The sequence below is a fragment of the Lepisma saccharinum genome, chromosome 22, assembly GCF_977018435.1.
Source record: "Lepisma saccharinum chromosome 22, izLepSacc3.1, whole genome shotgun sequence".
Taxonomy (NCBI): Eukaryota; Metazoa; Arthropoda; class Insecta; order Zygentoma; family Lepismatidae; genus Lepisma; species Lepisma saccharinum.
Genome location: NC_139250.1, coordinates 20,791,995 through 20,813,218, shown reverse-complemented (window position 1 = coordinate 20,813,218; position 21,224 = coordinate 20,791,995). Strand labels below are relative to the sequence as shown.

The following is a 21,224-nucleotide window of genomic DNA, read 5'->3' as shown; positions in this document are numbered from 1 at the left end:
CCAGTGGAGGCACTTTGCGTCCCACTTTAAACTGTAAGTCCAGTCTCGATTAGCCTTACTGTGCATAAAGTGGACTTAAAACACCAAATCAATCAATTGGTATTTAGAGAACCCTTTGCAAGTAGGTTATATAATATATTTTTGCTTTATCTATTTTATTGCAGAAGATTTCAACTGTGACACCCTGAGAAGATTCCAGTGTGAAAACCACAAATGCATTCCAAGATACCAAATGTGTGATGGTGTGGACAACTGCGGAGATGGCAGCGATGAGAACAACATGACCATATGTGCCACTAGAATTAAGCCTTGCAACCATTACTCAGAATACCAATGTGCCAATAAGAAGTGCGTGGATAAGGCAAGAGTTTGTGATTTCGCCGATGACTGCGGTGACTTCTCCGATGAACTGGGTTGTCGTAAGTAGAATATTTTAGTATATTTTATTATGCAATTAACATTAAAAAAAAAAAGAACTTGCATTACAGTGAAATGGTACTTATATTTTGTATGGGTGTAGTTCGTAAATGCATATGGGAAGCATGGTATAGAAATGGGTGCATAAATGGGCATTTTGTAGAGAGTCACTTCTTTTCTGCAGCAAGTGGTCCCGGGTTCGAATCCCAACCTGGGCATGGCTGTTCTTTGTGCTTGTCCCTTCATCATATCATTACTCATCCACATCTTCGATATTAGCCAAAAGTGGCAGAAAGGCAAAGTAAAATACAGGAAAACCTCATTAATCCGGACACCGATAAGCTAGACTTCGCTTAATCCGGACAGACAGCATGAAAAAAAAAAGCAGACTGCAAGGTTTTTAATGCGGCTACAAGTCAACAAGAGAACTTCCCAAAGAAAAGGCAGTCAGCCACTGATGAAATTGTTTTCCGTAGACTTTGTACTGTACTGTATAGTGTATTTAGTGAGAAGAGAATGCTAGTGAGAAAATGGAAGGAAGCCAAGGAAATAGAGAAGAAAGGTGAAGAAGAGACAATGAACTGGAATGGGGGACTGAAGTTAAACAAAGAATGGAAGAAGATGTTAGAAAGAGTGGAAAGGACAAGAGAGAAAGAGGAGAGGAGAAGGAAGAAAAATGAAGGGGAAAGAGCGTGAGATTAAAAGTCCAACCACATTCTATATGGAAGTAATTGTGTTTAGCCATTTAGGTGAAAGTAAAGTTGGCAATTGAAAGTCACCTGCTAGAAAGTTCCAAACAACTTTCTAAATAGTCTGGAGGGAGTAATGTTTGTGTATATATAATACCCTGTTTTTGTATCTTGTTACTTTTGTACTTGATACAGAGTCTGAAGAAGACCTTGCTAGAAGGTTGAAACGTTATGTTTAGTTTATGTTTTTAATAAAATAAATTACTGCCTTGGTCAGCATATTTAGTTTTTCATAATCATGGAAACAAGGCTTAATGGTGTTGTATTTAGGTCTATGCCCTTTAAATACACCATAATAAACTTGTTTTGTTGCTATAAACTGAGTTTTAATGCACTTTCTACTGTTCTTTTAGGTTATTTCAGTTAATCCGTACTTTCGTTAAACCAGTCACTTATCCCCCCATTAGTCTGGATTAACGAGGTTTTACTGTAAACCAAATCAATCAAAAATTTGTAATGTTAATCCCAATACCATCAATGTAATGAATACTCTTGACAAATACTTTACAGTTACCTAAGTAACATGTAGGTGATCAGCTTGAGATGTCATGTAAAGAAACTAAAACATTGCAGACAAGAATCAATCCACTAATACTAGTAGGTAGGAGGGACACCACTTTCATATTCAAATCTTCATCACTTCCTCACTAACACTCAAAATGATCGATATGACAGACACAGCACAAATTGCATATGGTTGTGGTGTCGAGCCCTACCATCTCTGTCCTAGATTCCACAATCTGTGTGTTAATGAAGGCAGTAGTCCTCAAAATTAATCAGACAAAAACAGCCACGTGGAAATAAGGAACTACCTACACGGTACCTTCAATGAGTTTACCACACCAAACAATGAATTCAATTATCCAGTTTACAACATTTGTTTTGGTTTTAATTGTATGAAGTCATAACAGTATAACTAGATATTCCATAAATGTCGAATGTGAATTATTTTCTCGCACCCTTGATTGATTGAATTAGGTTTTTACATTGCTTTTCTGCTACTTTTGGCTAATTGCGATGATGAGGATGAGTGATGATATGACGGACATGCAGAACATCCAGGCTGGGATTCAAACCTGGGACCCCTAGTTTCATATCATTATCAGATAACCATTGTGCCATGGAGGTCAGCCTTTTCTCATCCCTTGTTGTTACTTCACTCCACTCTTCATTTTAGTACATATGGATATACTGACTCTTTATTATTATTACAGCTTCTTTCATGAAATTCACTCATAGGAAAAGCAAGGAAACCGTGATGATGCGAGTTGATGTACTGATAATGTGTCACCCAATTGTAGGGCTCAAGGGGCTATTGTACCAAGGAGTATAGCATAGTTTTCTCATAAATGTTATAATTTTTTTCCCACACTTTAATATACGTAAGGCTTTCTTGAACTGTTTGTGAGGTTAAATAACTATTAAAGTTATACTTCTCTTGCCCAACTTTTAGATCACTCCAGTACATGCACTGAAGCAACTCGAGGTGGCTGCGAACATCATTGTCACAACCTTACTGACGGTGGCTACATCTGTTCTTGCTACTCTGGTTTCATAATATCTTCAGACAACAGGAAGAAATGTGAAGGTAAGTTGTTTTTTTCCAACAATTTTCAGATGATAAATGACAATAAGAAAAACAAGGAAGAGCCTTACTTTATACATGTTACTTTTACTTCTATACTGCACAATGTTCATGTCACGAGAGAGTAAAAGAAATGCTTATTTTTAAAAATTGTTTTTAAAATTGACTATGCATTCAGAGATTGTACAGCCCCTTTTTAAACATTTATTTGGTGTAATAAAGATCCTTCACTGCAGTTACGGTTTGCATAGATCTAGGAAAGATTAATTTGTACTGGCTGATTTAGGCATATTGGCATTATTTGTTATGACATAACTTCTAATTAAATAACTAAAGGTAATATAGACTTCTTATGAAGTTCTCTCTTCCCAAGTAGGATAAGCTACAACCTTTGAAATTTAATACTACAAAAGAGATCAAGAATATCTACAGAACATTTAAAATAATAATAGCTTGTTTCGCAGTTTTTATGTTTCAACAATGTAATATTATTGACAAGGTTCATTGTATAACTGCTTTTTTATTTTTGTTAAATTTTATTCCATTGTTATAACTGAAACATTAATCAAACTAAGTATAACATCATTTGTAATGTAAAGCAATTATATATGTTTTATATGCATATTATAAGGGACAAAAAATGGCTTACAAGTTCTTATGTCCAAAAAAAAAAAAAATGTCTAATGAAGGGAGCATGTTTTCTCCCGAAAAGTTACATCAAATACAAATATTGTTTATATGCTTATAAGAACCTTAAACTAGAAGACAACTTCACCCTCTAACCTAAAGGCACTTGCCACTCCAAACTGATATATATTCCCATCTGCCAGATCTGTCGTGGCTTTTACCAGGGTGAATCTTCAATTCCCCCTCCCTTCCCCCTGAACTTCAAAATCGACAATCACCCCTCATTCACACACAATTCCAATTTCACCATTGCCACCCACACCAACAGCCACAACTCTAACTTCAGTGTGTTTCCAATCCATGGGAACAATATTGCAACAGTTTTGCTTTCAAATATTCATAATTTTACATGAGATAATTTAATCACAAAATTCATTTCTCCCAACAATGTTTTCACCAGTATCAGCTCAGCCGTACCTAATATTCATATTTTTTTATTCCAGATGTAAATGAATGTGCAACGTTCGGACACAACTGCTCTCAAATATGCAGCAACCTCAACGGGACGTACGGCTGCTCCTGCTTACCTGGCTTCATACTGTCAGATCAGTTCAGTGGTGTCTGCAAGGCTGAAAATTCCGAGGTGACACTCCTGTTTTCAAATGGTCCGGAAATACGAGCGTACGATGCGATGGAACAACGGCAGCTTGATGTGATTTTGGACGAGAAGAGGATAGAAGCTATTGATTACGATACTCGGGCTGAGATGATTTTCTGGGCTGATTCTTTTGAGAAAACTATCAAACGTTCCTACATGGTCAATGCTCTCAATGGTGATGTGAAGGTTGGCTTTGCTCAAGATTTGAAGATGAAAGGTAAGTCATTGATTTTTTTCTTTTTTTGGGATATCATGTGGTATCATTACTGTATCCATGTTGTTTTTTTCACTGTTCCATAATTTGGCCAACTTGATTGAAATAATAAAATTATTGTAACTAATTTCCTTTAAATGGCTATGGCTTATCGTCATTTTGCAATTATGGATGTAATGGTCTAGATGTTATTTTCCCATGGTAGATGCGTACAATGAATGGGAGTGAGTGTATATTAGACTCACTCTCTCTCTCGCTCCCTCTCTCTAATTGATTTATTTCTTTATATTAATTATATTATAAAGAAGAGTAATACATGAATTAATTATGGCCATGAAGCATTTCAACATTGTCTTTTCATACGTGTACATATACCGGGTGGTCCAAAAGTCCCGAAACGGTCACATATCGTGAGAAATACACATTGAATCGGAAAACGAAAAAAATGTGTGTTGAATAAGTGAAAGAAAGCTATTCAATGATATCGCACCCCAAGGGGGTGGTGTGGGGGCAACTGTGAAATTTTAAATGGAAACCCCCATTTTGTATTGTAGAATCGGAAAGAGGACTTCATTCCGAGTCTAATAAGCTATCAACCATCCTCCTGGCTCAATTAGGAATGGAGATAAAGTGAAAATTTTCATAAAACCCATCTCTGCCCCTAATTGAGCTAGAACGAAAGTGATTGCAGATTCGGAATCTGCACGTCAAGACCTTTCAATAAAGTATATGGAAAGGGGGGGGGAAAGGTCTATGGTCACATGTCCCTTTGAAATTTTTGGGGGTTTTATGAAATTTTCACCTTTTTTTTTTTTTTCAAAAATTGCCATATCTCCGTTCCTAATTGAGCTAGGAGGATGGTTAATAGCTCGTTGGACTTGGAATGAAGTCCTCTTTCTGATTCTACAATACAAAATGGGGGTTTCCATTTCACAGTTGCCCCCTGCCCCACCCTCTGGGGGCAGGGGTGGGGAATGAAGTGTAATATCATTGAATAGCTTTCTTTCACTTATTAAACACGTATTTTTTAGTTTTCCGATTCAATGTGTATTTCTCACGATATGTGATCGTTCTGGGACTTTTGGACCACCCAGTATATTGTAAAACCACAAATACATTCTAATTCAAGAATTCAAAAGCAATTCACTTTATCCATTGGTAAAATAATGTTATGTTCAAGGAAGATCTATGACATCATATTTAAAATTTAAAAAAAAAAAACTAGAATACAAATGCAATAACAATGGTGATGTTTAGTATTTCAGTGAATTTAGACAAGTGTTACCAGCAATATAGCAGTAACAATGTCATATACTGACTAACCTTCTATGCCAGACATTAAACATCCAGTCAACACACATTTGTCATTTGCTTGTTTCGTTCATTATTCACAGACATTGTAGCTAGCTGCAGCGTCGGCTGGTGGGTCTGAATTCAATGAAGGGTTAATACGAAGAAAATAGAGAAAAATCTCAGATCAATAGGTACACATACTCATAAGAAAACCCATTTTCTAATACGTATGTAACTATGGACCAATTTTCTCTACTATCCCATTTTTTCCTCCTAGCCCTTCACCTAATTCGGACCCACCAGCCGCCGCTGCTGTCTTAATATGTAAAAGATGTTATACTCTTGTACTCGCTATGTTTGCAAGTATTGTGCTCAACTGCAATAAAGTTAATATAGGAGTCATTCCATATGAAATCAACACAGCTCACAACCTGACCATCTCCGATTTTCATGAAATTTGGGGAGTTGAAACTATGCATGGAACTTAGTAACTATGAAAATGTTGAGTCTCGTGCATCTTGTAATTGTTAAATTATTCAACGTCAAAGTTCGCATAAATTGCCCTTTTTGAGCCCGCTTAGCTATACTAATGGGACTGTAAGTCCGCTCCTATTTTGCCTACGAAGCTCAAATAAAGCTTATTGTACAGGGAAACAAGCTTTCCAGTGATATATAACAAGCCTACCTTTGGATAATAATATGATTTTGTCACATGACCTTGACATTTGATCTTGAATATCTCAAAACATGTCATCACCAAAAATAGTGAAAAAAATATATTGGGTCCCTCATACCATACTCTAAAACATATCAAAAAATCATTCTGGGACTGCAATGGGATCAGAAGATACAAAATAATATCTGTAACTATGTGACTGATAAAAGCATCATTACATGAACTATGACGAGTCAAATATCCCTTAACACCCCCTTCAAAATGCGAAGGAGTTGGAAATTGCACATATCTGTGTTGATTTGGCATGGAATGACTCATATGTATCACTTACTTCATACACTTTGTTATTATGCCTTATTTTGTTGTTATGCTTTACTCATTTGACAAGATGCAACAAGTGCCCCATAATAATAGTAAATATGCATGAAAATTCTGTTTCTTTTTACATGCTAATGCTTCAAAGTATTAACTGATCCATTGAAAAAATACTATAATTAATATTGTGCAATGCAATGTTAACATATTCTTCTGGCTACAGTCTCTTTTGATGTATACAATACAAATTATACATTGATTTTATAACAAACAAAAAATATTTTTTGCTCATGTTCTAGTTCGTTACATTATTTTGTACTTTTAAAATGTTTCACACGAAACATGAAACTTGAGACCACCCATTATGCTGTAAGTTTAACTTAATTTAATAATATGCATTTTTACTCAAACCAGGAAATTCGAAACCAACCAGCTTGGCAGTAGATTGGATTGCCCATAACTTATACTGGACAGAAACAGACCGATCCGGACCCAAACCAAGAGGACGTCTGATGGTTGCCAAAACGGACGGTCGTTACCGCAGGTCAATCATTACAACAGGAATAGAAATGCCTACATCCATTGTTGTTAACCCAATGCAGGGGAAAATGTATTGGGCAGATGCAGGTGCAGTGCCTAAGATAGAAGTATCTTGGATGGATGGTAACAAGAGGCGTCAACTCGTTACGGAAGGAATTCGCTATCCCACTGGCCTTGCTGTAGATTACCCAATGGACCACACTTTATATTGGGTGGATACAAAGCTCAACACGATCGAAAGTATGAAACCGGATGGAAGTAACAGGGTGGTCATACTGCGTGGAGGTAAGTATTTCTCAAGTAGTAGAGGATGTTGCCCCAGTATGATTGATTGATTTTGCTTTATTTTACTTCGCCTTTTGTGCCACTTTTGGCTAATATGCAAAGATGGGGATGAGTGATGACATGATGAAATTGATGAATGGACACTCACAAACATATAGGATAGCAGAGGTTTCTATGCTAGATATCAGTAGAGGCATGCATATTTCATTTTTGAAGGAAACACAAAATGTGATTGATTTAATGATTTGGTTTATGGCAAGGATGAGGACGAGTGACGTTGGCCAAATTTTTGAAGGTACACTGAACAAAGAACACTCATGCGAAATAACACACTGTAATAATCAATTTTTCAGGATTTTTCAACGTCTGGGGTGCATTGTTTTGTCATGAAATGAACTGCAAAATCCAAAATGAACTCTTAAACATGAAATGTAGAGTTTATTTACTGACACGGCACTATCTGAAGTCGGAATTATCTTGCGAGTTATGTACATGGAAAGTTGATTAATTCTGCTGTAAATATTTGAGATATAAATATGGACTCAAGTTACACAGAAATAAATTTAACACTGATAACTACATGCAATACAATGTGTATTAGATGGGAGATGTTTATTTTGTGCAATAAGTGTAGTTTTAAAAATCAAATTTAGTTATATTCACCATTTAAACACCGAAATGCAGTTTTAGGAGGAATGGAAAAGATTAATCTGTACTCTGTCGGTATCGGCTGATATAGATGTATCAGTTTATCGGTAATATTACCGATAATTTTACCAATCTGATATATCTACGTATAAATATCTTACAATTTAGTGCAATAGTGCGCCATTTTGTTATAATTTTTGTTGACAAACAAATAATCTCCAGGCCGTGCTCTTTTTTTTAAGTAAATGTCTAAATATGCAGCTTCTTTTGCATTGTAAAAACTTTGTTCATCTTGTAACATACATTTTTTAAGAAGGTCAATGAAATATTTGAAATTTTATATCGGGTCTGTTTTCGGTAATTTTTATATCTGTGCTTTACCGGTATCAGCCAAAATTTCACATCGGCCCATCCCTAAGTTTTATATATAATGCTTTTGATTCTGAAATGTGCCCAGTTTTTGTATCAAAATCTTGATATTTTATTCACCATAAATATGTGGCTATAGATATCAGTAATTGACAATTATGCAGTTGCAGAATGAGACAAGCATAGTTTCCAGGATACTGTATTTAGACAGTGTGAAAATGTTTCAAGTTATTTTTTCCAATTCCACGAGACACATGAACTCCAGAAAGTATTGGCTTGTATCCAGTGACTAAATTCCAACAAATTGAAGTATTGGTTATTTTTGTTTTATAATATTTTAAAATTTATAATATATTATAAACTACTTTACATTGTTCCGATTTCCAAGTATCAGCATTGATATTGGCTCACTCTTAATTTTAACAAATTGTATAGTATGTCTGTCCGTCTATTTCGTTATGTGCAAATTTCTGTCAAAAGCATAAAACTGTTCTTCACGGTCTAATTTCTTGTATAATAAATACTAAATAAAATTTACAAAATAACTAGTAAGAGAAAATGCAATTAAGGAATCTAAAAACAGTAATTTTAAAAACTGAAAATGGCCATTAAGCCAAACACGACAAAAAAATGCATAAATGAAAACAAGGTTTGCTGGTTTCAACTGAAGATAAATAGACTACTGTTATGTTGAGAATTGTTTTCAAGGTCACAAGAGAAATATGAGTTTTCATCAACCATTAACTTTTTCCCTGTGATTATAACTATATCTTATAGAGTTGGTGTTAAATGCCACATTGTCAACAATACGAAAACATACTTAATCTCTCTTTTATTTAGAATTTCTGAATCTTGCAACATTTCTTGAGTAACTCACTTTTCTCCCAGTTGCATGTAGCATGTCTATGAAGAAGCAGTGTTTGCTAGAAATAATGCAATTACAATGTTGATTTTTTTTATTATTATTATTATTTTTTTTTCCACAGACTCTCTGAAGCATCCGATTTCCCTTGATGTGTTCGAAAGCAGCATCTTCTGGCTCACGAGAGACACGGGCGAACTAATCAAACAGGATAAGTTTGGAAGAGGAGTTCAAGTTCTCATCACTAAAGATCTTGTTAATCCATCTGGAGTCAAAGGTATGGTATTATTGGTAGTTTGATTTTATTTTTGTTATTTAGAGTCACTTTTCTGCCACTTTCGGCTAATCGTGATGATGAGAATGAGTGATCACCATTTCCAGGCTGGGAACATGGGGACCACTGTCCTTTTGTCATGCTGTGCTAACCACTCTGCCACAGAGAGTGGCTATTTTTCGAGCTGTTTTAAGAGGGCCACATTGAAAAAGACGTGCCAACATCTGGAAGTAACAGTTATTTTTTTTTTTTTTAACAGTAGTAACTGTAATGTGGTTCTTTATAAATTGTAAAAATTCCTTCATCAAATAATAATGAAGATTTAATTTGCCATCATTAAAAATAAAGAGGAGCCTGTTCACAGCTTGTGCTATGCGAGTTACAGCTTCCGTAGAATAAAGTAACTTAAAATTACTTTATATAAATGTAAATGATGTTGAAAAATTTAATAGGTAGTGTAGTGCCATCTTGAAGATTTGTTAGTTCACTTATGCATTAGCAAAAACAAAATATTGTAATCAGTTTTTGTATTTTTTATGGTTCTTTTCTGCCACCTTTGGCTAATAATTCTGATGAGGATGAGTGATGCTGATGAAGGGGCACTCACAAAGAACACCCATGCTCAGGCTGAGAATCGAACTTGGGAATTTCAGCGACGAGATCGAAAGTTGAGCACTTAACCTTTAGAGAAAAAAGTATTTTCTGTAGGCTGTGAATGCAGTCGTCAGAACCTCGTTAACTTGCACAAATTCTGCCTGGAGTGTACTAGAGAAAAAAGGTTGATAATTGATTGCCTTCGGCAAGGGTCATAGCTTACACCCGCATAGATGATGAAGGATTGTCAATTGGTGCTAAAAATAGCAAAAAATAAATATGGCTCTGGTTAAAAACATTGGAATATAAGCGGCAGTGTTCCAGTTTTTCATGAAAAAGTGAAGCAGCATAGCAAACATATACTACAAAAGGAAACTATTCCCCTTTTTTTACAAAAATTTCTGGGCACCTTGTCTGAAAACAAGTTTTATAGTTTGCAAGTTTATGAACTTCACATTATTTTAGCATCTCGATCTACCAAATGATTAAGACAAACATTGTGCATCTACATATGCAGTAATCACAACATTAAAATAAATCATTTGTCAATGATATTCATTTTTGATAGACAATTTTGATTCAGAATTATTAAAAATTCCACATTTTGCATTTTGCTTCTCCCCTAAAATATATCAGTCAGTATCAGAGATAAATTATAATCAGAATTGACATAGCATTATATTTTGTCGGTGAATTGTTTTACCAACTTGCTTGAGATTTTTTTTTACTAAATTGAAATGAAATCTGTGCGATAATTAAATGTATTTTCTTTTTATTTCTTAGTTCAAGTATAATGAATGTATCATGCTAAAGACACAATTTTTCTTTTACAGTGTATCATGTATCCCGTTACAACACAACCATCAACAATCCTTGTCATAACAGTCCATGTTCCCACTTGTGCCTCGTGGTTCCAGCCGGTCACCGTTGTGCTTGTCCAGACAGTGCTAATGGACGTGGGGGGAGCGAGGTTGAGTGTGATGCAGGTGAGTTACAGAATTCTAATATCCTAAGCTGCATATCTCCATCGAAGTCTTTGCAGAAGATATGCAATGTTTCATTGGTTTTGAGATTCTCTTCAGGTCAATGAACTTTTTTTTTTTGTAATTTCCATTGAAAGTGACCTCCAGTTTACTGTTATTTAAATGTATGGTACAGTGGGATGCACAAGTAATACTGAGCAAATTGTCAATGTTCACTTGCTTTGTTTTACACAACGAGATCTTCAAGAATTGAAGCAAAACGCATACTGCCGACGCCTCGGCACCAGCATTCATTTCTTAAAGACACAAAGGATTCAAGAGAAAAATCGATGAAAATAGCCGTGGACATTTTGCCGAGCAATACGTGTTCATCCCACTGTACAATAATTTCAAAATGGTATCCCCCCTCCTTTTCTATAAAATACAGTGTAATTGTAAAGTTGCACCATTCATTTTGACAGTTATTATGACGTTACTATTTACTGTATGATAGAAAATCAAACAAGGCCTCAATATACACCAGGATCGCCAATGTTGCAATATGGCTAGTGACCAGTAGAAGGTATATTATGTGTTGGAGCTATCAAGAACTGATTCACTCACAATGGTGCAAAGACATTTCCACATGCATTTTGGTAGTACAGTAGGGCGCCCTCTAGTTCGGCCACCTCGGGACCGAACCGTAGGCCGAACGAACCAAAGTAATGCAAAAAAGACCACTAAATCCTATAAATGGTACGGCCATACATTAAAATTAGTTATATGGTAGTTTAAACCATGTTTAAGTGTATTTTACTGTACTGTACATTTTACTACATCTGGCCTACTTAGTACGTACCGACAACGAGATGTTCTCGTCAGGTATCGTCTACTTTCTTTACCTTCACTCACAAATGCAACTGTTGATAGCTTGTTCATTAAGTATGAAAATGAAACTAAAAACACAATGGTATAAACACTGTCACTACTTTATATGAGACAATAAAAAAAAGTAAAGGCTGTACAGCATTTCTTTTGCTGAGTACAAAACGCGTAGGCCTAAAGTAAAATCTGAAGTGTTAAAAGATATTATTAACCTACAAAACTAAAATAAAATAGAGAGCGCCTACTGTAATGCACATGTTTCAACCTTCCGAAAGATTTGCCAAAGTTACAACTGTGAATTGTTAGTGTCTTTGAAACCATGGACAATGAATGACTTGCTGTCTCGTGTATAGCATGTACACTTGATTATCGTTTGGATGTTTACTGCATAACACGTGGTTCCCATGTTGATGCCTTGACTTGATTAAATTGTAACATTATAATAACTGTGTAAAGTTGCACCATTTATTTTGAATTACCCTGTACCGTGGGTTCTAGGACTGAGTTGATTTCAATACGAATGTTTTTAAAACCATACCCCATGGTGCAACAACCATCTAAGAGGCAGGGCAGGTTTCTCATTGTGTGATGCACAATTCTGACTTCTGCACTGATGTGTAATTACACTATGTAGCTACTTAAGGTCATGAGGGAGGGTTTCGGCAAGCTACTTCTTTCTGCAGCAGCTGGGGAGCACTGTTGCCAACTTTGCTCTTTTGTGCACTCGTTTGGCTGTGAACTGGGGTGCCTGCCCCACCATGAGGCTTCGGCCTTAAGAGACCAACTTTTTGCCATTGGTATACATTTTACACCTGATATGATAATGTTATATTGGCTGTGTTGCCCCACTCTCTCTTACCTCCCCAGCTACTTTTTTATAGTGCCGTGGCTGAGATGAAGATGACAATATTGTTGTCCAGGAATCTTTTATTTTCGATTTCATACGACCATCAGTGAGATGGGCGATGCCGCCAGTTCTAGACGGTGAAAGCAAAGAATAAGTTGTAAACACTTTAAATTTAATGGTAATAGCAGCACCTAGCTCCTTCAAAGTCAACTTTAGCTCCATTTAAGATGAAATTTAGCTCTTTTATGCACATCAGGTTTGGCAACACTGCCAGGATGGCCATAGGAAGCAAGGAGAAATGCATGATACTCATGGGAGCATTATTTTATTTGATCTCTCAGGAATATCAAACATTGAATGGCGTATAAAAGTGCATGGATGGAAAAAGAACACATCAAACAATTTCTTGGTCATAGAGAAAGTCGAAACTCCCATTTGATTAGCCGTAACTTGAAGTTGATTTCCCATAAGGAATAAATGAGATTCTGTAAATTCTTATTCATCATATTTTTCAAACATAGTTTCTAGCCTAATAACTTAAAAAGTTGCTTCGACTTGCAATTAGAGAAATTCACTCTCTCTTGTCCAGATGGGGATTTTTTTAGTAGCAGTTCAAATAAATGCACAGCTGGTGTGAAACTGTCAGTCTTCTCCTTAATGTTTTTTTTTTTTCATTATAGCATCAGAAAGACCAAGGCCTGCACCCCACGTTTGCCCATGTGAAAATGGAGGCTTCTGTAAAGAAGATCATGATGGTAATATTGCTTGCGAATGTCCGGAAGATTACTATGGCATGTTCTGTGATAATTATGTCCAACGCACACGAGTACCTAGTGCAGGACCAAATCCCGCAGCTGTTGTTGTGCCAATTGTTGTGATTCTTCTTGTTTTGGCTGGTGCTGTTGCAGTCTACTTCTTCCTAAGGAAACGACCATTGTAAGTATAGCAAAAGGATATGACTTTTCTGGGATACTGGTTTGAAGAAAAGTTAATATGTGGGGAGTTTTTGAAAGTACACAGACATATATTCTTTTTCAGCACATCCTTTCTATTCGCATTGACTGACTTCACGTTAAGCTTGCGAATTTGTAATACAGGATACTATTAGGAAGCTTTCAGACAGAAGTGACAAGCGACACTTGAAAACAAACTGAGAAATAAATATAATCTTTCATACTGGAAAGTCATGACAAGCTTTCTGCTTTTGTCATTTGAACTGGGGTGGAAGGTTTGCTTGTTGCTTTGATCTGAAATCTGGATTAGACCACATTATTTTGAATTTCTGCTGTTATTGTATATTATTATTGTCAGTGTGTTTTGTTTATAAAGGTGGTCAGAGTATATTTTCACCTCCAGTATGGCCAGAATTGAGAATTTGTGGAGTCCTACTTAAGATTCCTATGTCTTCATGGCAGCATGCAATTGGCAGGGGATGACTATTTTTGTGTGGTTTAAACACAGGTAAAAATATCCAGCATTACTTGTGCCAATGAATTGAACCAGGCAATAAGAAGTTATGATTGAGTTTTTGTCTCAAGTCAACATTATGCACAGATAGGCTAATCAGGTCTGGGGTTACAGTTTAAAGTTAGATCTGAACCACTATGTGCTTCAGCAGGTATTGAACCTGAAACCCCTTGATTACAAAGCAATGATGAATAAGAAGTTATGAAGTTGCAAAGTGATGCATTAATATTACCTATGTGAAGTTCCGTGTTCTCACGTTGCACAATTGGATAGCTTTTTTTTCTGATTAATTTTGCTTCATTCACTAAGAGTACAGCGTCTGGAATGGAGATGGTAATGTGTCCTTTCTTTGTTAGTTCCTGGGCAGTGGTAGTTGCACTGGTATCACAGATTCCATGTGCTCTGCGAAGTATTCAGTCTCGCTCGACTCGCTCTGGAGTTTCAGTGTTTCTTCAACACAATAGACATCCCAGTTGGCGAATCTATGGTTCCAAGTTAGTCTACATAGTGATTGCAACCAATCAAGTCCATACCTGCTAATGGATTTATCGTTTTGCCTATACAGGGTGTACCAAAAGTCCCATTACCCCCCCCCCTTTGAATTGTAGACAAACTTGCAAAATGTTATTTTAACAGCATGCGTATGATGAGAGAGGATGGTATACCATTAAATCAGACCAATGACCACCATTTACTCCAGATGATCTGTGTGCGCACTGCCATTTTCATGGCACAGTATTATTCGCCTCCAGGTGCGATGTGAAATCCTGCATAACATAAGATGTCAGATCTGGATTTCAGGTGGCCATTTTAAGAGAATGCCTCAATGATGTGTTCAGAGACAAATGGATTGGACGAGGATCACCAAATTTACCAGCACCTCTAAAATGGCCACCCCAAAGTCCAAATCTGACATCTTGTGATAATGCGCTATGGGGACACATCAAACAGAAAGTCGCCCATAATCGTTATCAGACAACTGGGGAACTTCAAGAAGCTGTTCGCAGTGAGTTTGCTTCCCTCACCATGTTACGGAGGATTTCACATCGCACCTGCAGGCGAATAATACTGTGCCATGAAAATGGTGGTTTGCACACAGATCCTCTGTAGTAAATGGCAGTCATTCGTCTGATTTAATGGTATACCATCCTCTCATCATACGCATGCTGTTAAAATAACATTTTGCAGGTTTGTCTACAATTCAAAGGGGGGGGGGGTAATGGGACTTTTGGTACACCCTGTATATTTCAAATTAAATAACTGTCTTCTTGCAAGTATGCAGTTGTGTCGGAATAGAACCCGTCTCAGTGAAACTATATTCTGCGTGAACGTTTGGATCTACATATGCGAAAACCTGCTGCAAAGTTAACTTGACGTGCAGCTTAGTCATCAACATTAACATACAAAAAGTAGTACATGTGCAGGAAATCACTTACTAGATACATGAAAGTTTAGTGGAGAAAATTTTCAAGTTCTTGGTTATTAACTGTGCAAACATAAAACATTAATACTCCCTCTGTCCCATAATTATAGTCCAGTATGCCAAAATGGTGACTTTTTATTTATGTTATTTTGGATACTTGATCAGCAAATTTGTACTGATCCTTGAGTAATAACGTTGTATGACTCATTTCCGTGTTTAATTTTCTTCTTCTGTATACACCAATGTCACAGTTTGCCTATCGGACAAATATTATGGGACAACAAACAAAAGTGTACCGGACAATAATTATGGGACAGAGGGAGTAATATGGTTGAACTAAGTAAGCATTATGTTTGGCACATACTAAAATGTAACATTGTTTGTATTTATTTCAGTGGCAAAGGTACTGGACTGGGTGGTTTAACTAATTCTCAGAGCGTGTCCTTCAGGCAAGGAACAAATGTTGAATTTGGATCTCCTGCTTTCCCAGCAAACGGTCCACAAGGAAGAGGAGTAAGTATTGATTGCTATTATTTATAAAACTTGCTGTGTATTTTGCAGAAACTTTGCAAAAAATTGCAACTCAAATGTAAAAATTGGTGGGGCAATTTCTGAACAGGTAAAAGTGTAGTCACAGATGCTTCTGGGTTGTAATGATCCCAATTAAATTTAATAGTTTCCTTGACTGTACAAATGATAGAGTAGGACAGAGACCTACTTTTGAGTGCTGGACAAGCTCGCATTTTTCACATAGTTTAGACAGTAGTATTACACACACACACTACAGAAATAACGTGTGCAGCAGTCTCCTTTTCCATTTTCGGATGTGCCATCAATATGATGGTGGTCAATTTGAATGTCTGTAGTGTCACTTGATACTTTTGCATGACATTTACACAGCACTGTCTTTGCGATATAACAAACACCAATGGAGCAGTGTCAGATACTGGGGGTAGCACATGTTTACATTTTTTACTTTGCCTGTGATCATATCAATTCTTAATTTACTCAGTATAGTAAGGTATGATATTGCGATGACATATGGTAATTCAGACAAAGATTGTGGCAACATGACATTTATGGTTACCATTGAGCATCATACCAGTGTTCAACCTCAACTGTGCATGCTTCATTCAAAATTCAATCACTTTAGATTGGAATCCACATATTTCAAACAGTTTTCCTTTTATATAAAGCATAACTTACACCACATCATTTCACTAAGTAGCAGAAGTTAAAAATGTCCAGTTTTGGCATGTGCTAACTTATTTTACTCAAGTTTTTACTACATCGTGCGACTTCTTCAGGAGTTAAAAGAAGAATCAAGGCAGCCTCCTCATTGATTCTTAACTCCTGAAGAAGTCACATGATGTAGCAAAAACTTGAGCAAAATAAGTTAGCACATGCCAAAACTGGACATTTTAAACTTCTGCAACTTTCATTTTCTCATTATATGCACTAATAACAGTTGTATTATGGGATGGGACAGTTTTGTAAAGTATCTGTTATATGAATAGTTTGTCTTTCCAAGGCAAAACGTATTCGAATCACCTGGTTCAGAAACTCTTTGTGTATGCATGAAATATTTGTAATTTTATATTGGATTGGTAGAACATCGTTATTGATATTTTACGAGCATTCAGCTTTAACCTCAAATATACTTTTCATGGTGGTTGCGGTAAACGCAGTTTAAAATTACTTACGTGAAATTTAAAAGATTTCGTAATTCCGCGTTGCACAATTTAATGGTTCAATCCTATTAATTTCGAAGATCCACTGTCTTCATTCACAAAAGGGTACGGTGTTTGAAGCGGAGATGGTACCGCGTCAGTACATTGTTTGTTCCGAACGGGAAAAATCGCAACCACCGCCGCCCGGGAACAAACAATGTACTGACGCGGTACCATCTCCGCTTCAAACGCCGTACCCTTTTGTGAATGAAGACAGTGGATCTTTGAAATTAATAGGATTGAACCATTAAATTGTGCAACGCGGAATTACGAAATCTTTTAAATTTCACGTAAGTAAATATACTTTTGTCTAAAGATATTTGTTTGGATATAAGTAATTTACTCTAAAAAGTTCAAGTTTCATTTTTCCACGTAATTTTTGTTCACGATGGATTTTGCCACCTATCTGGTGACTTCCTCGCACGTGTTCTTGTTCTGTCTTGCAGCTGGTAGTGTGGTTCCTTTTCCTCCCGTTCGCATTTGTGGAGGTGCTAGTTGACGCTGGCCTTTCACTTTCTGCAACTCTGGTGTGGTACTTCCTTCTTTTGCCCCGTGGTGAGATTTTGGTGCTGTCCACTGCCGATCTCGTCTGCATCTGTGGGGAGTCATTAGTTTTCACTCGCATAAACTGTGCCAAAGTAATTGATGCAAGCAAGATCCACGTTAGAAAAACTTGCAAAAAAAACTATACCATAGTGACCACTCTCCCCAACCTCAACACCAACCCCAACCCTGGAGGCCTCAATAAAACCTAGCTTCCTGCCATCAGAAATATATTCATACGTATCATTCCTCCTGCACGACAGCCTCAAAAAAACAAGTACGAACCTTCAAGCATCTGCAAAAAAAGCCTGCCTGTGCTTGTGAGTTGAAACTAATGCCTTCCCATAGATGCAGACGAGACGGGCAGTGAACAGCACCAAAATCTCGCCACGTATCACGTCTGAGCAGCTGAAAGTGAAAGGCCTGCATCAACTAGCACCTCCACGAATGTAAGCAGGAGAAAAAGGAACCATGCCACCAATGGCCAAACAGTACATGTCTAACAAAGCCACCAGACAGGTGGCGAAATTGATTGCAAACAAAAGCTACGTGGAAAAATGAAACATTAACTTTTTAGAGTAAATTACTAAATTATACTTTACTAAGGATAATATCAAGACACACACACACAAAGAACAAAGAATAATATCTCTCTATGGTTTTGAGTCTCTTGCTCTCTATCTGTCAGATTTACACCAATACACGAGTAAAACAAGAATGCAAGTCAAATACAAGTATGAGGTACAATTGATTTACATTAATAAAAAGCAATAACCAAACAAAAACTTGCACACAAAAATGTAACTTTTTGAACCAGTTGGTAATTGAATTAGTTTGCTACTTTATAAATTATATATATAATAAAAGTAACAAATGAATTTCTTTATGCATATTTAATATTATATCATGTGTATGTTGTTATTAGTTCATCTGTAATAAATACATATAGTTTATTTCACTGCTCTTCATATATTTAACGAGGAAACTCAAAATTGAAGTGCATGTGTTAATGAGACCTTACATCTTATTTCAACAGGAGCCAATGGATGTAGAATACAACATGGGTGACATTAGCGCAAAGAACAGAGATTTCAGCAACCCGATGTACGATGCTATCGGAAACATGGAAGCAGCAACAAACGATGGATCGTCGACAAGAGGAATTTACGAAGTTCCGGCAGATGTAACAAAGAAGGGGGCAGAAGTACCTGAACCTGCGTCGGCCGTTCTAGCACCTTCAAGTGTTATACAAAGGTCCTCCCCACAAATTCAAATTAGGCATAAAGAACTGGATCCTTCCATGGTCGACACAGGCAAAGACACTCAAAAACTTGTCGAAGAGGATAAGTCCGATTGCTGAGTAATGATGATTTGAGGTGTTGGATTTTGATTCAATGATCATCATATCAAAGGTGCATGCGTTATAAATGGTCAATCGTAGAGCGTGCAAGCTAGTGCGACAGTGAAGATAAATGACAAGGTTGATCATAGTCCCAGTATTTTTCCTATAATCATCTCAAAGGTGAAAAAAATTGTTTCTTTTGAACCAAATTTGCTTATTCTAGAGAAAGAAATATGCTTAAAATTCACCTTTTTTCTGGAAAATATATCTGAGACCTCTTTTTTTTAAAAAAAACTGGGAAAGTTTATGAAGGTGTTAAGACTGAGTGAAAGTGCTATAGCTGTGAGCTTCCAATAAAAAAATACAATTTTAAATTGAAATTAGGAAAGAAATTGAAACATATTATCTAAAGACTCAGGACGTTATGTACAGATTAATAGAAAAAATATGACTAGGCAGGTACTGTCTTTCACAAGTTTTTTTTTCTTCCTAAAAGAGAACGTGAGCAAGCCATCACAAATTGCTCTCCTTCTAAGACATTCACCATTTTGTACTAATCAATCAAGTAGCATGAAAGCTACAAAAACAAGACAAAAAATATTGGAAGTTATTTTTGTACACTAGTGTGTATTGTTTGTTATGGTGTACGTTTGGTATGGTGTTAACTAAAGGGATGCAGAATAGATTTTACAATTTTTCCCTTGTAAATACATATAGATGTAAAAAGTTCACTTTTTTAAACTAAAGAGAGGAAAAATCACTTTTATCTACTGCATGAAATAAGTTTTTACCCCTAAGATTGTTAACAGAAGCGGATATGAATAAAAAGCTACATATTCTAAACAATTTTAGCTGTTCAAAACAACAAAAAGGCAATAACATTTTACCTTGTTTTGTTTGAAATTTATTATTAATGTTGTACGAATTCTGCATACCTGGATTTACTTTTTTCTTGTTGATTTATATGTTGAAACTGACTTCATAAGTATGTACATTATGTAGAAATATTTTGGCATGAACATTCCTTTTTATTTTACCTTTTATGTCATATAAAAAAAGTTAAAAAATTATAATATATGAATATAATATATTTTCTATTTGTTGATGTACTTAAGTCATAAAAAATAGCTACTTTAATATAAAGGAAGAGATTATTGTTATATTTCGTTCTTTTCAGTATTGTCAATGATACAGAATGTGTGCGTGTGTGTGCAAATATCAAAATAAAGCCGTCCATCGTCATATTCCATTTCTACATCTTTGAGTGAAGAAAAAATATCTTGCTCTATTATAGTTCATTGATTTTTTTAAAAGAAGTTGTACAGAGAATTTTTGGGATTGGTCCAGAGCAAGTGCTAGATGTGGGAGTTTAATTGTCACCTTTATTTCTTTGTAATTTTTTTGTTGAGGGTTTCTCACTGTTTTCTGTAAAGTTTAGTGACTTTTTCCCGCCAAGCACAGAGTGTAAATTGTTAACTTTTGTTGATATATTTAGCAGAGGTGTAGCTAAAACCCACATCTACCACTGAAGGAATCTGTACAGGTTGCCAACTGTATTAGGGAAATAAAAAAAGAGTAAAGTTTTACATTAAAACATCAACCTGTGTTTTTTTCTGAACGTGATCTGTCTTGGATGTGTTACTTTAGTGCACAATAGTTATTAACCAGGGCTGAGCCAATACTATTTCAACCAGATACCGAAATTGAAAAAATGAAGTAGTTTACAATATTTTAGGCCGATACACACAGATACTTGAAAATTGTAATAATTGAAAGTTGAGTAACTATTCTACTCCAATTGTATGCATCAATTTACAAAGAATTTTGCTTTAAGTTATTCAGGAAATACATAATAGAGGGTCATCGAAAAAGGTATCCGTGATTTCAGTTGTAAATTGTATGATCAAAAAGCAAGCGAT

The 21,224-nt window shown here is 36.0% G+C and overlaps 1 protein-coding gene across 1 annotated transcript in view; it reads left to right on the top strand.

The window, feature by feature from the left end:
- The window catches only part of mgl (low-density lipoprotein receptor-related protein megalin), a 262,815-nt gene extending 241,910 nt beyond the window's left edge, over positions 1-20,905 (top strand). The window contains exons 46-54 of the mRNA XM_083143948.1: positions 165-419; positions 2,620-2,754; positions 3,882-4,253; positions 6,949-7,359; positions 9,363-9,515; positions 10,940-11,092; positions 13,481-13,736; positions 16,086-16,203; positions 19,000-20,905. Of these exons, the coding sequence (XP_083000074.1) occupies positions 165-419; positions 2,620-2,754; positions 3,882-4,253; positions 6,949-7,359; positions 9,363-9,515; positions 10,940-11,092; positions 13,481-13,736; positions 16,086-16,203; positions 19,000-19,323 (2,177 nt within the window). The 3' untranslated portion in view covers positions 19,324-20,905. The remainder of the gene's footprint in view (positions 1-164; positions 420-2,619; positions 2,755-3,881; positions 4,254-6,948; positions 7,360-9,362; positions 9,516-10,939; positions 11,093-13,480; positions 13,737-16,085; positions 16,204-18,999) is intronic.
- The last annotated feature ends 319 nt before the right edge of the window (positions 20,906-21,224 follow it).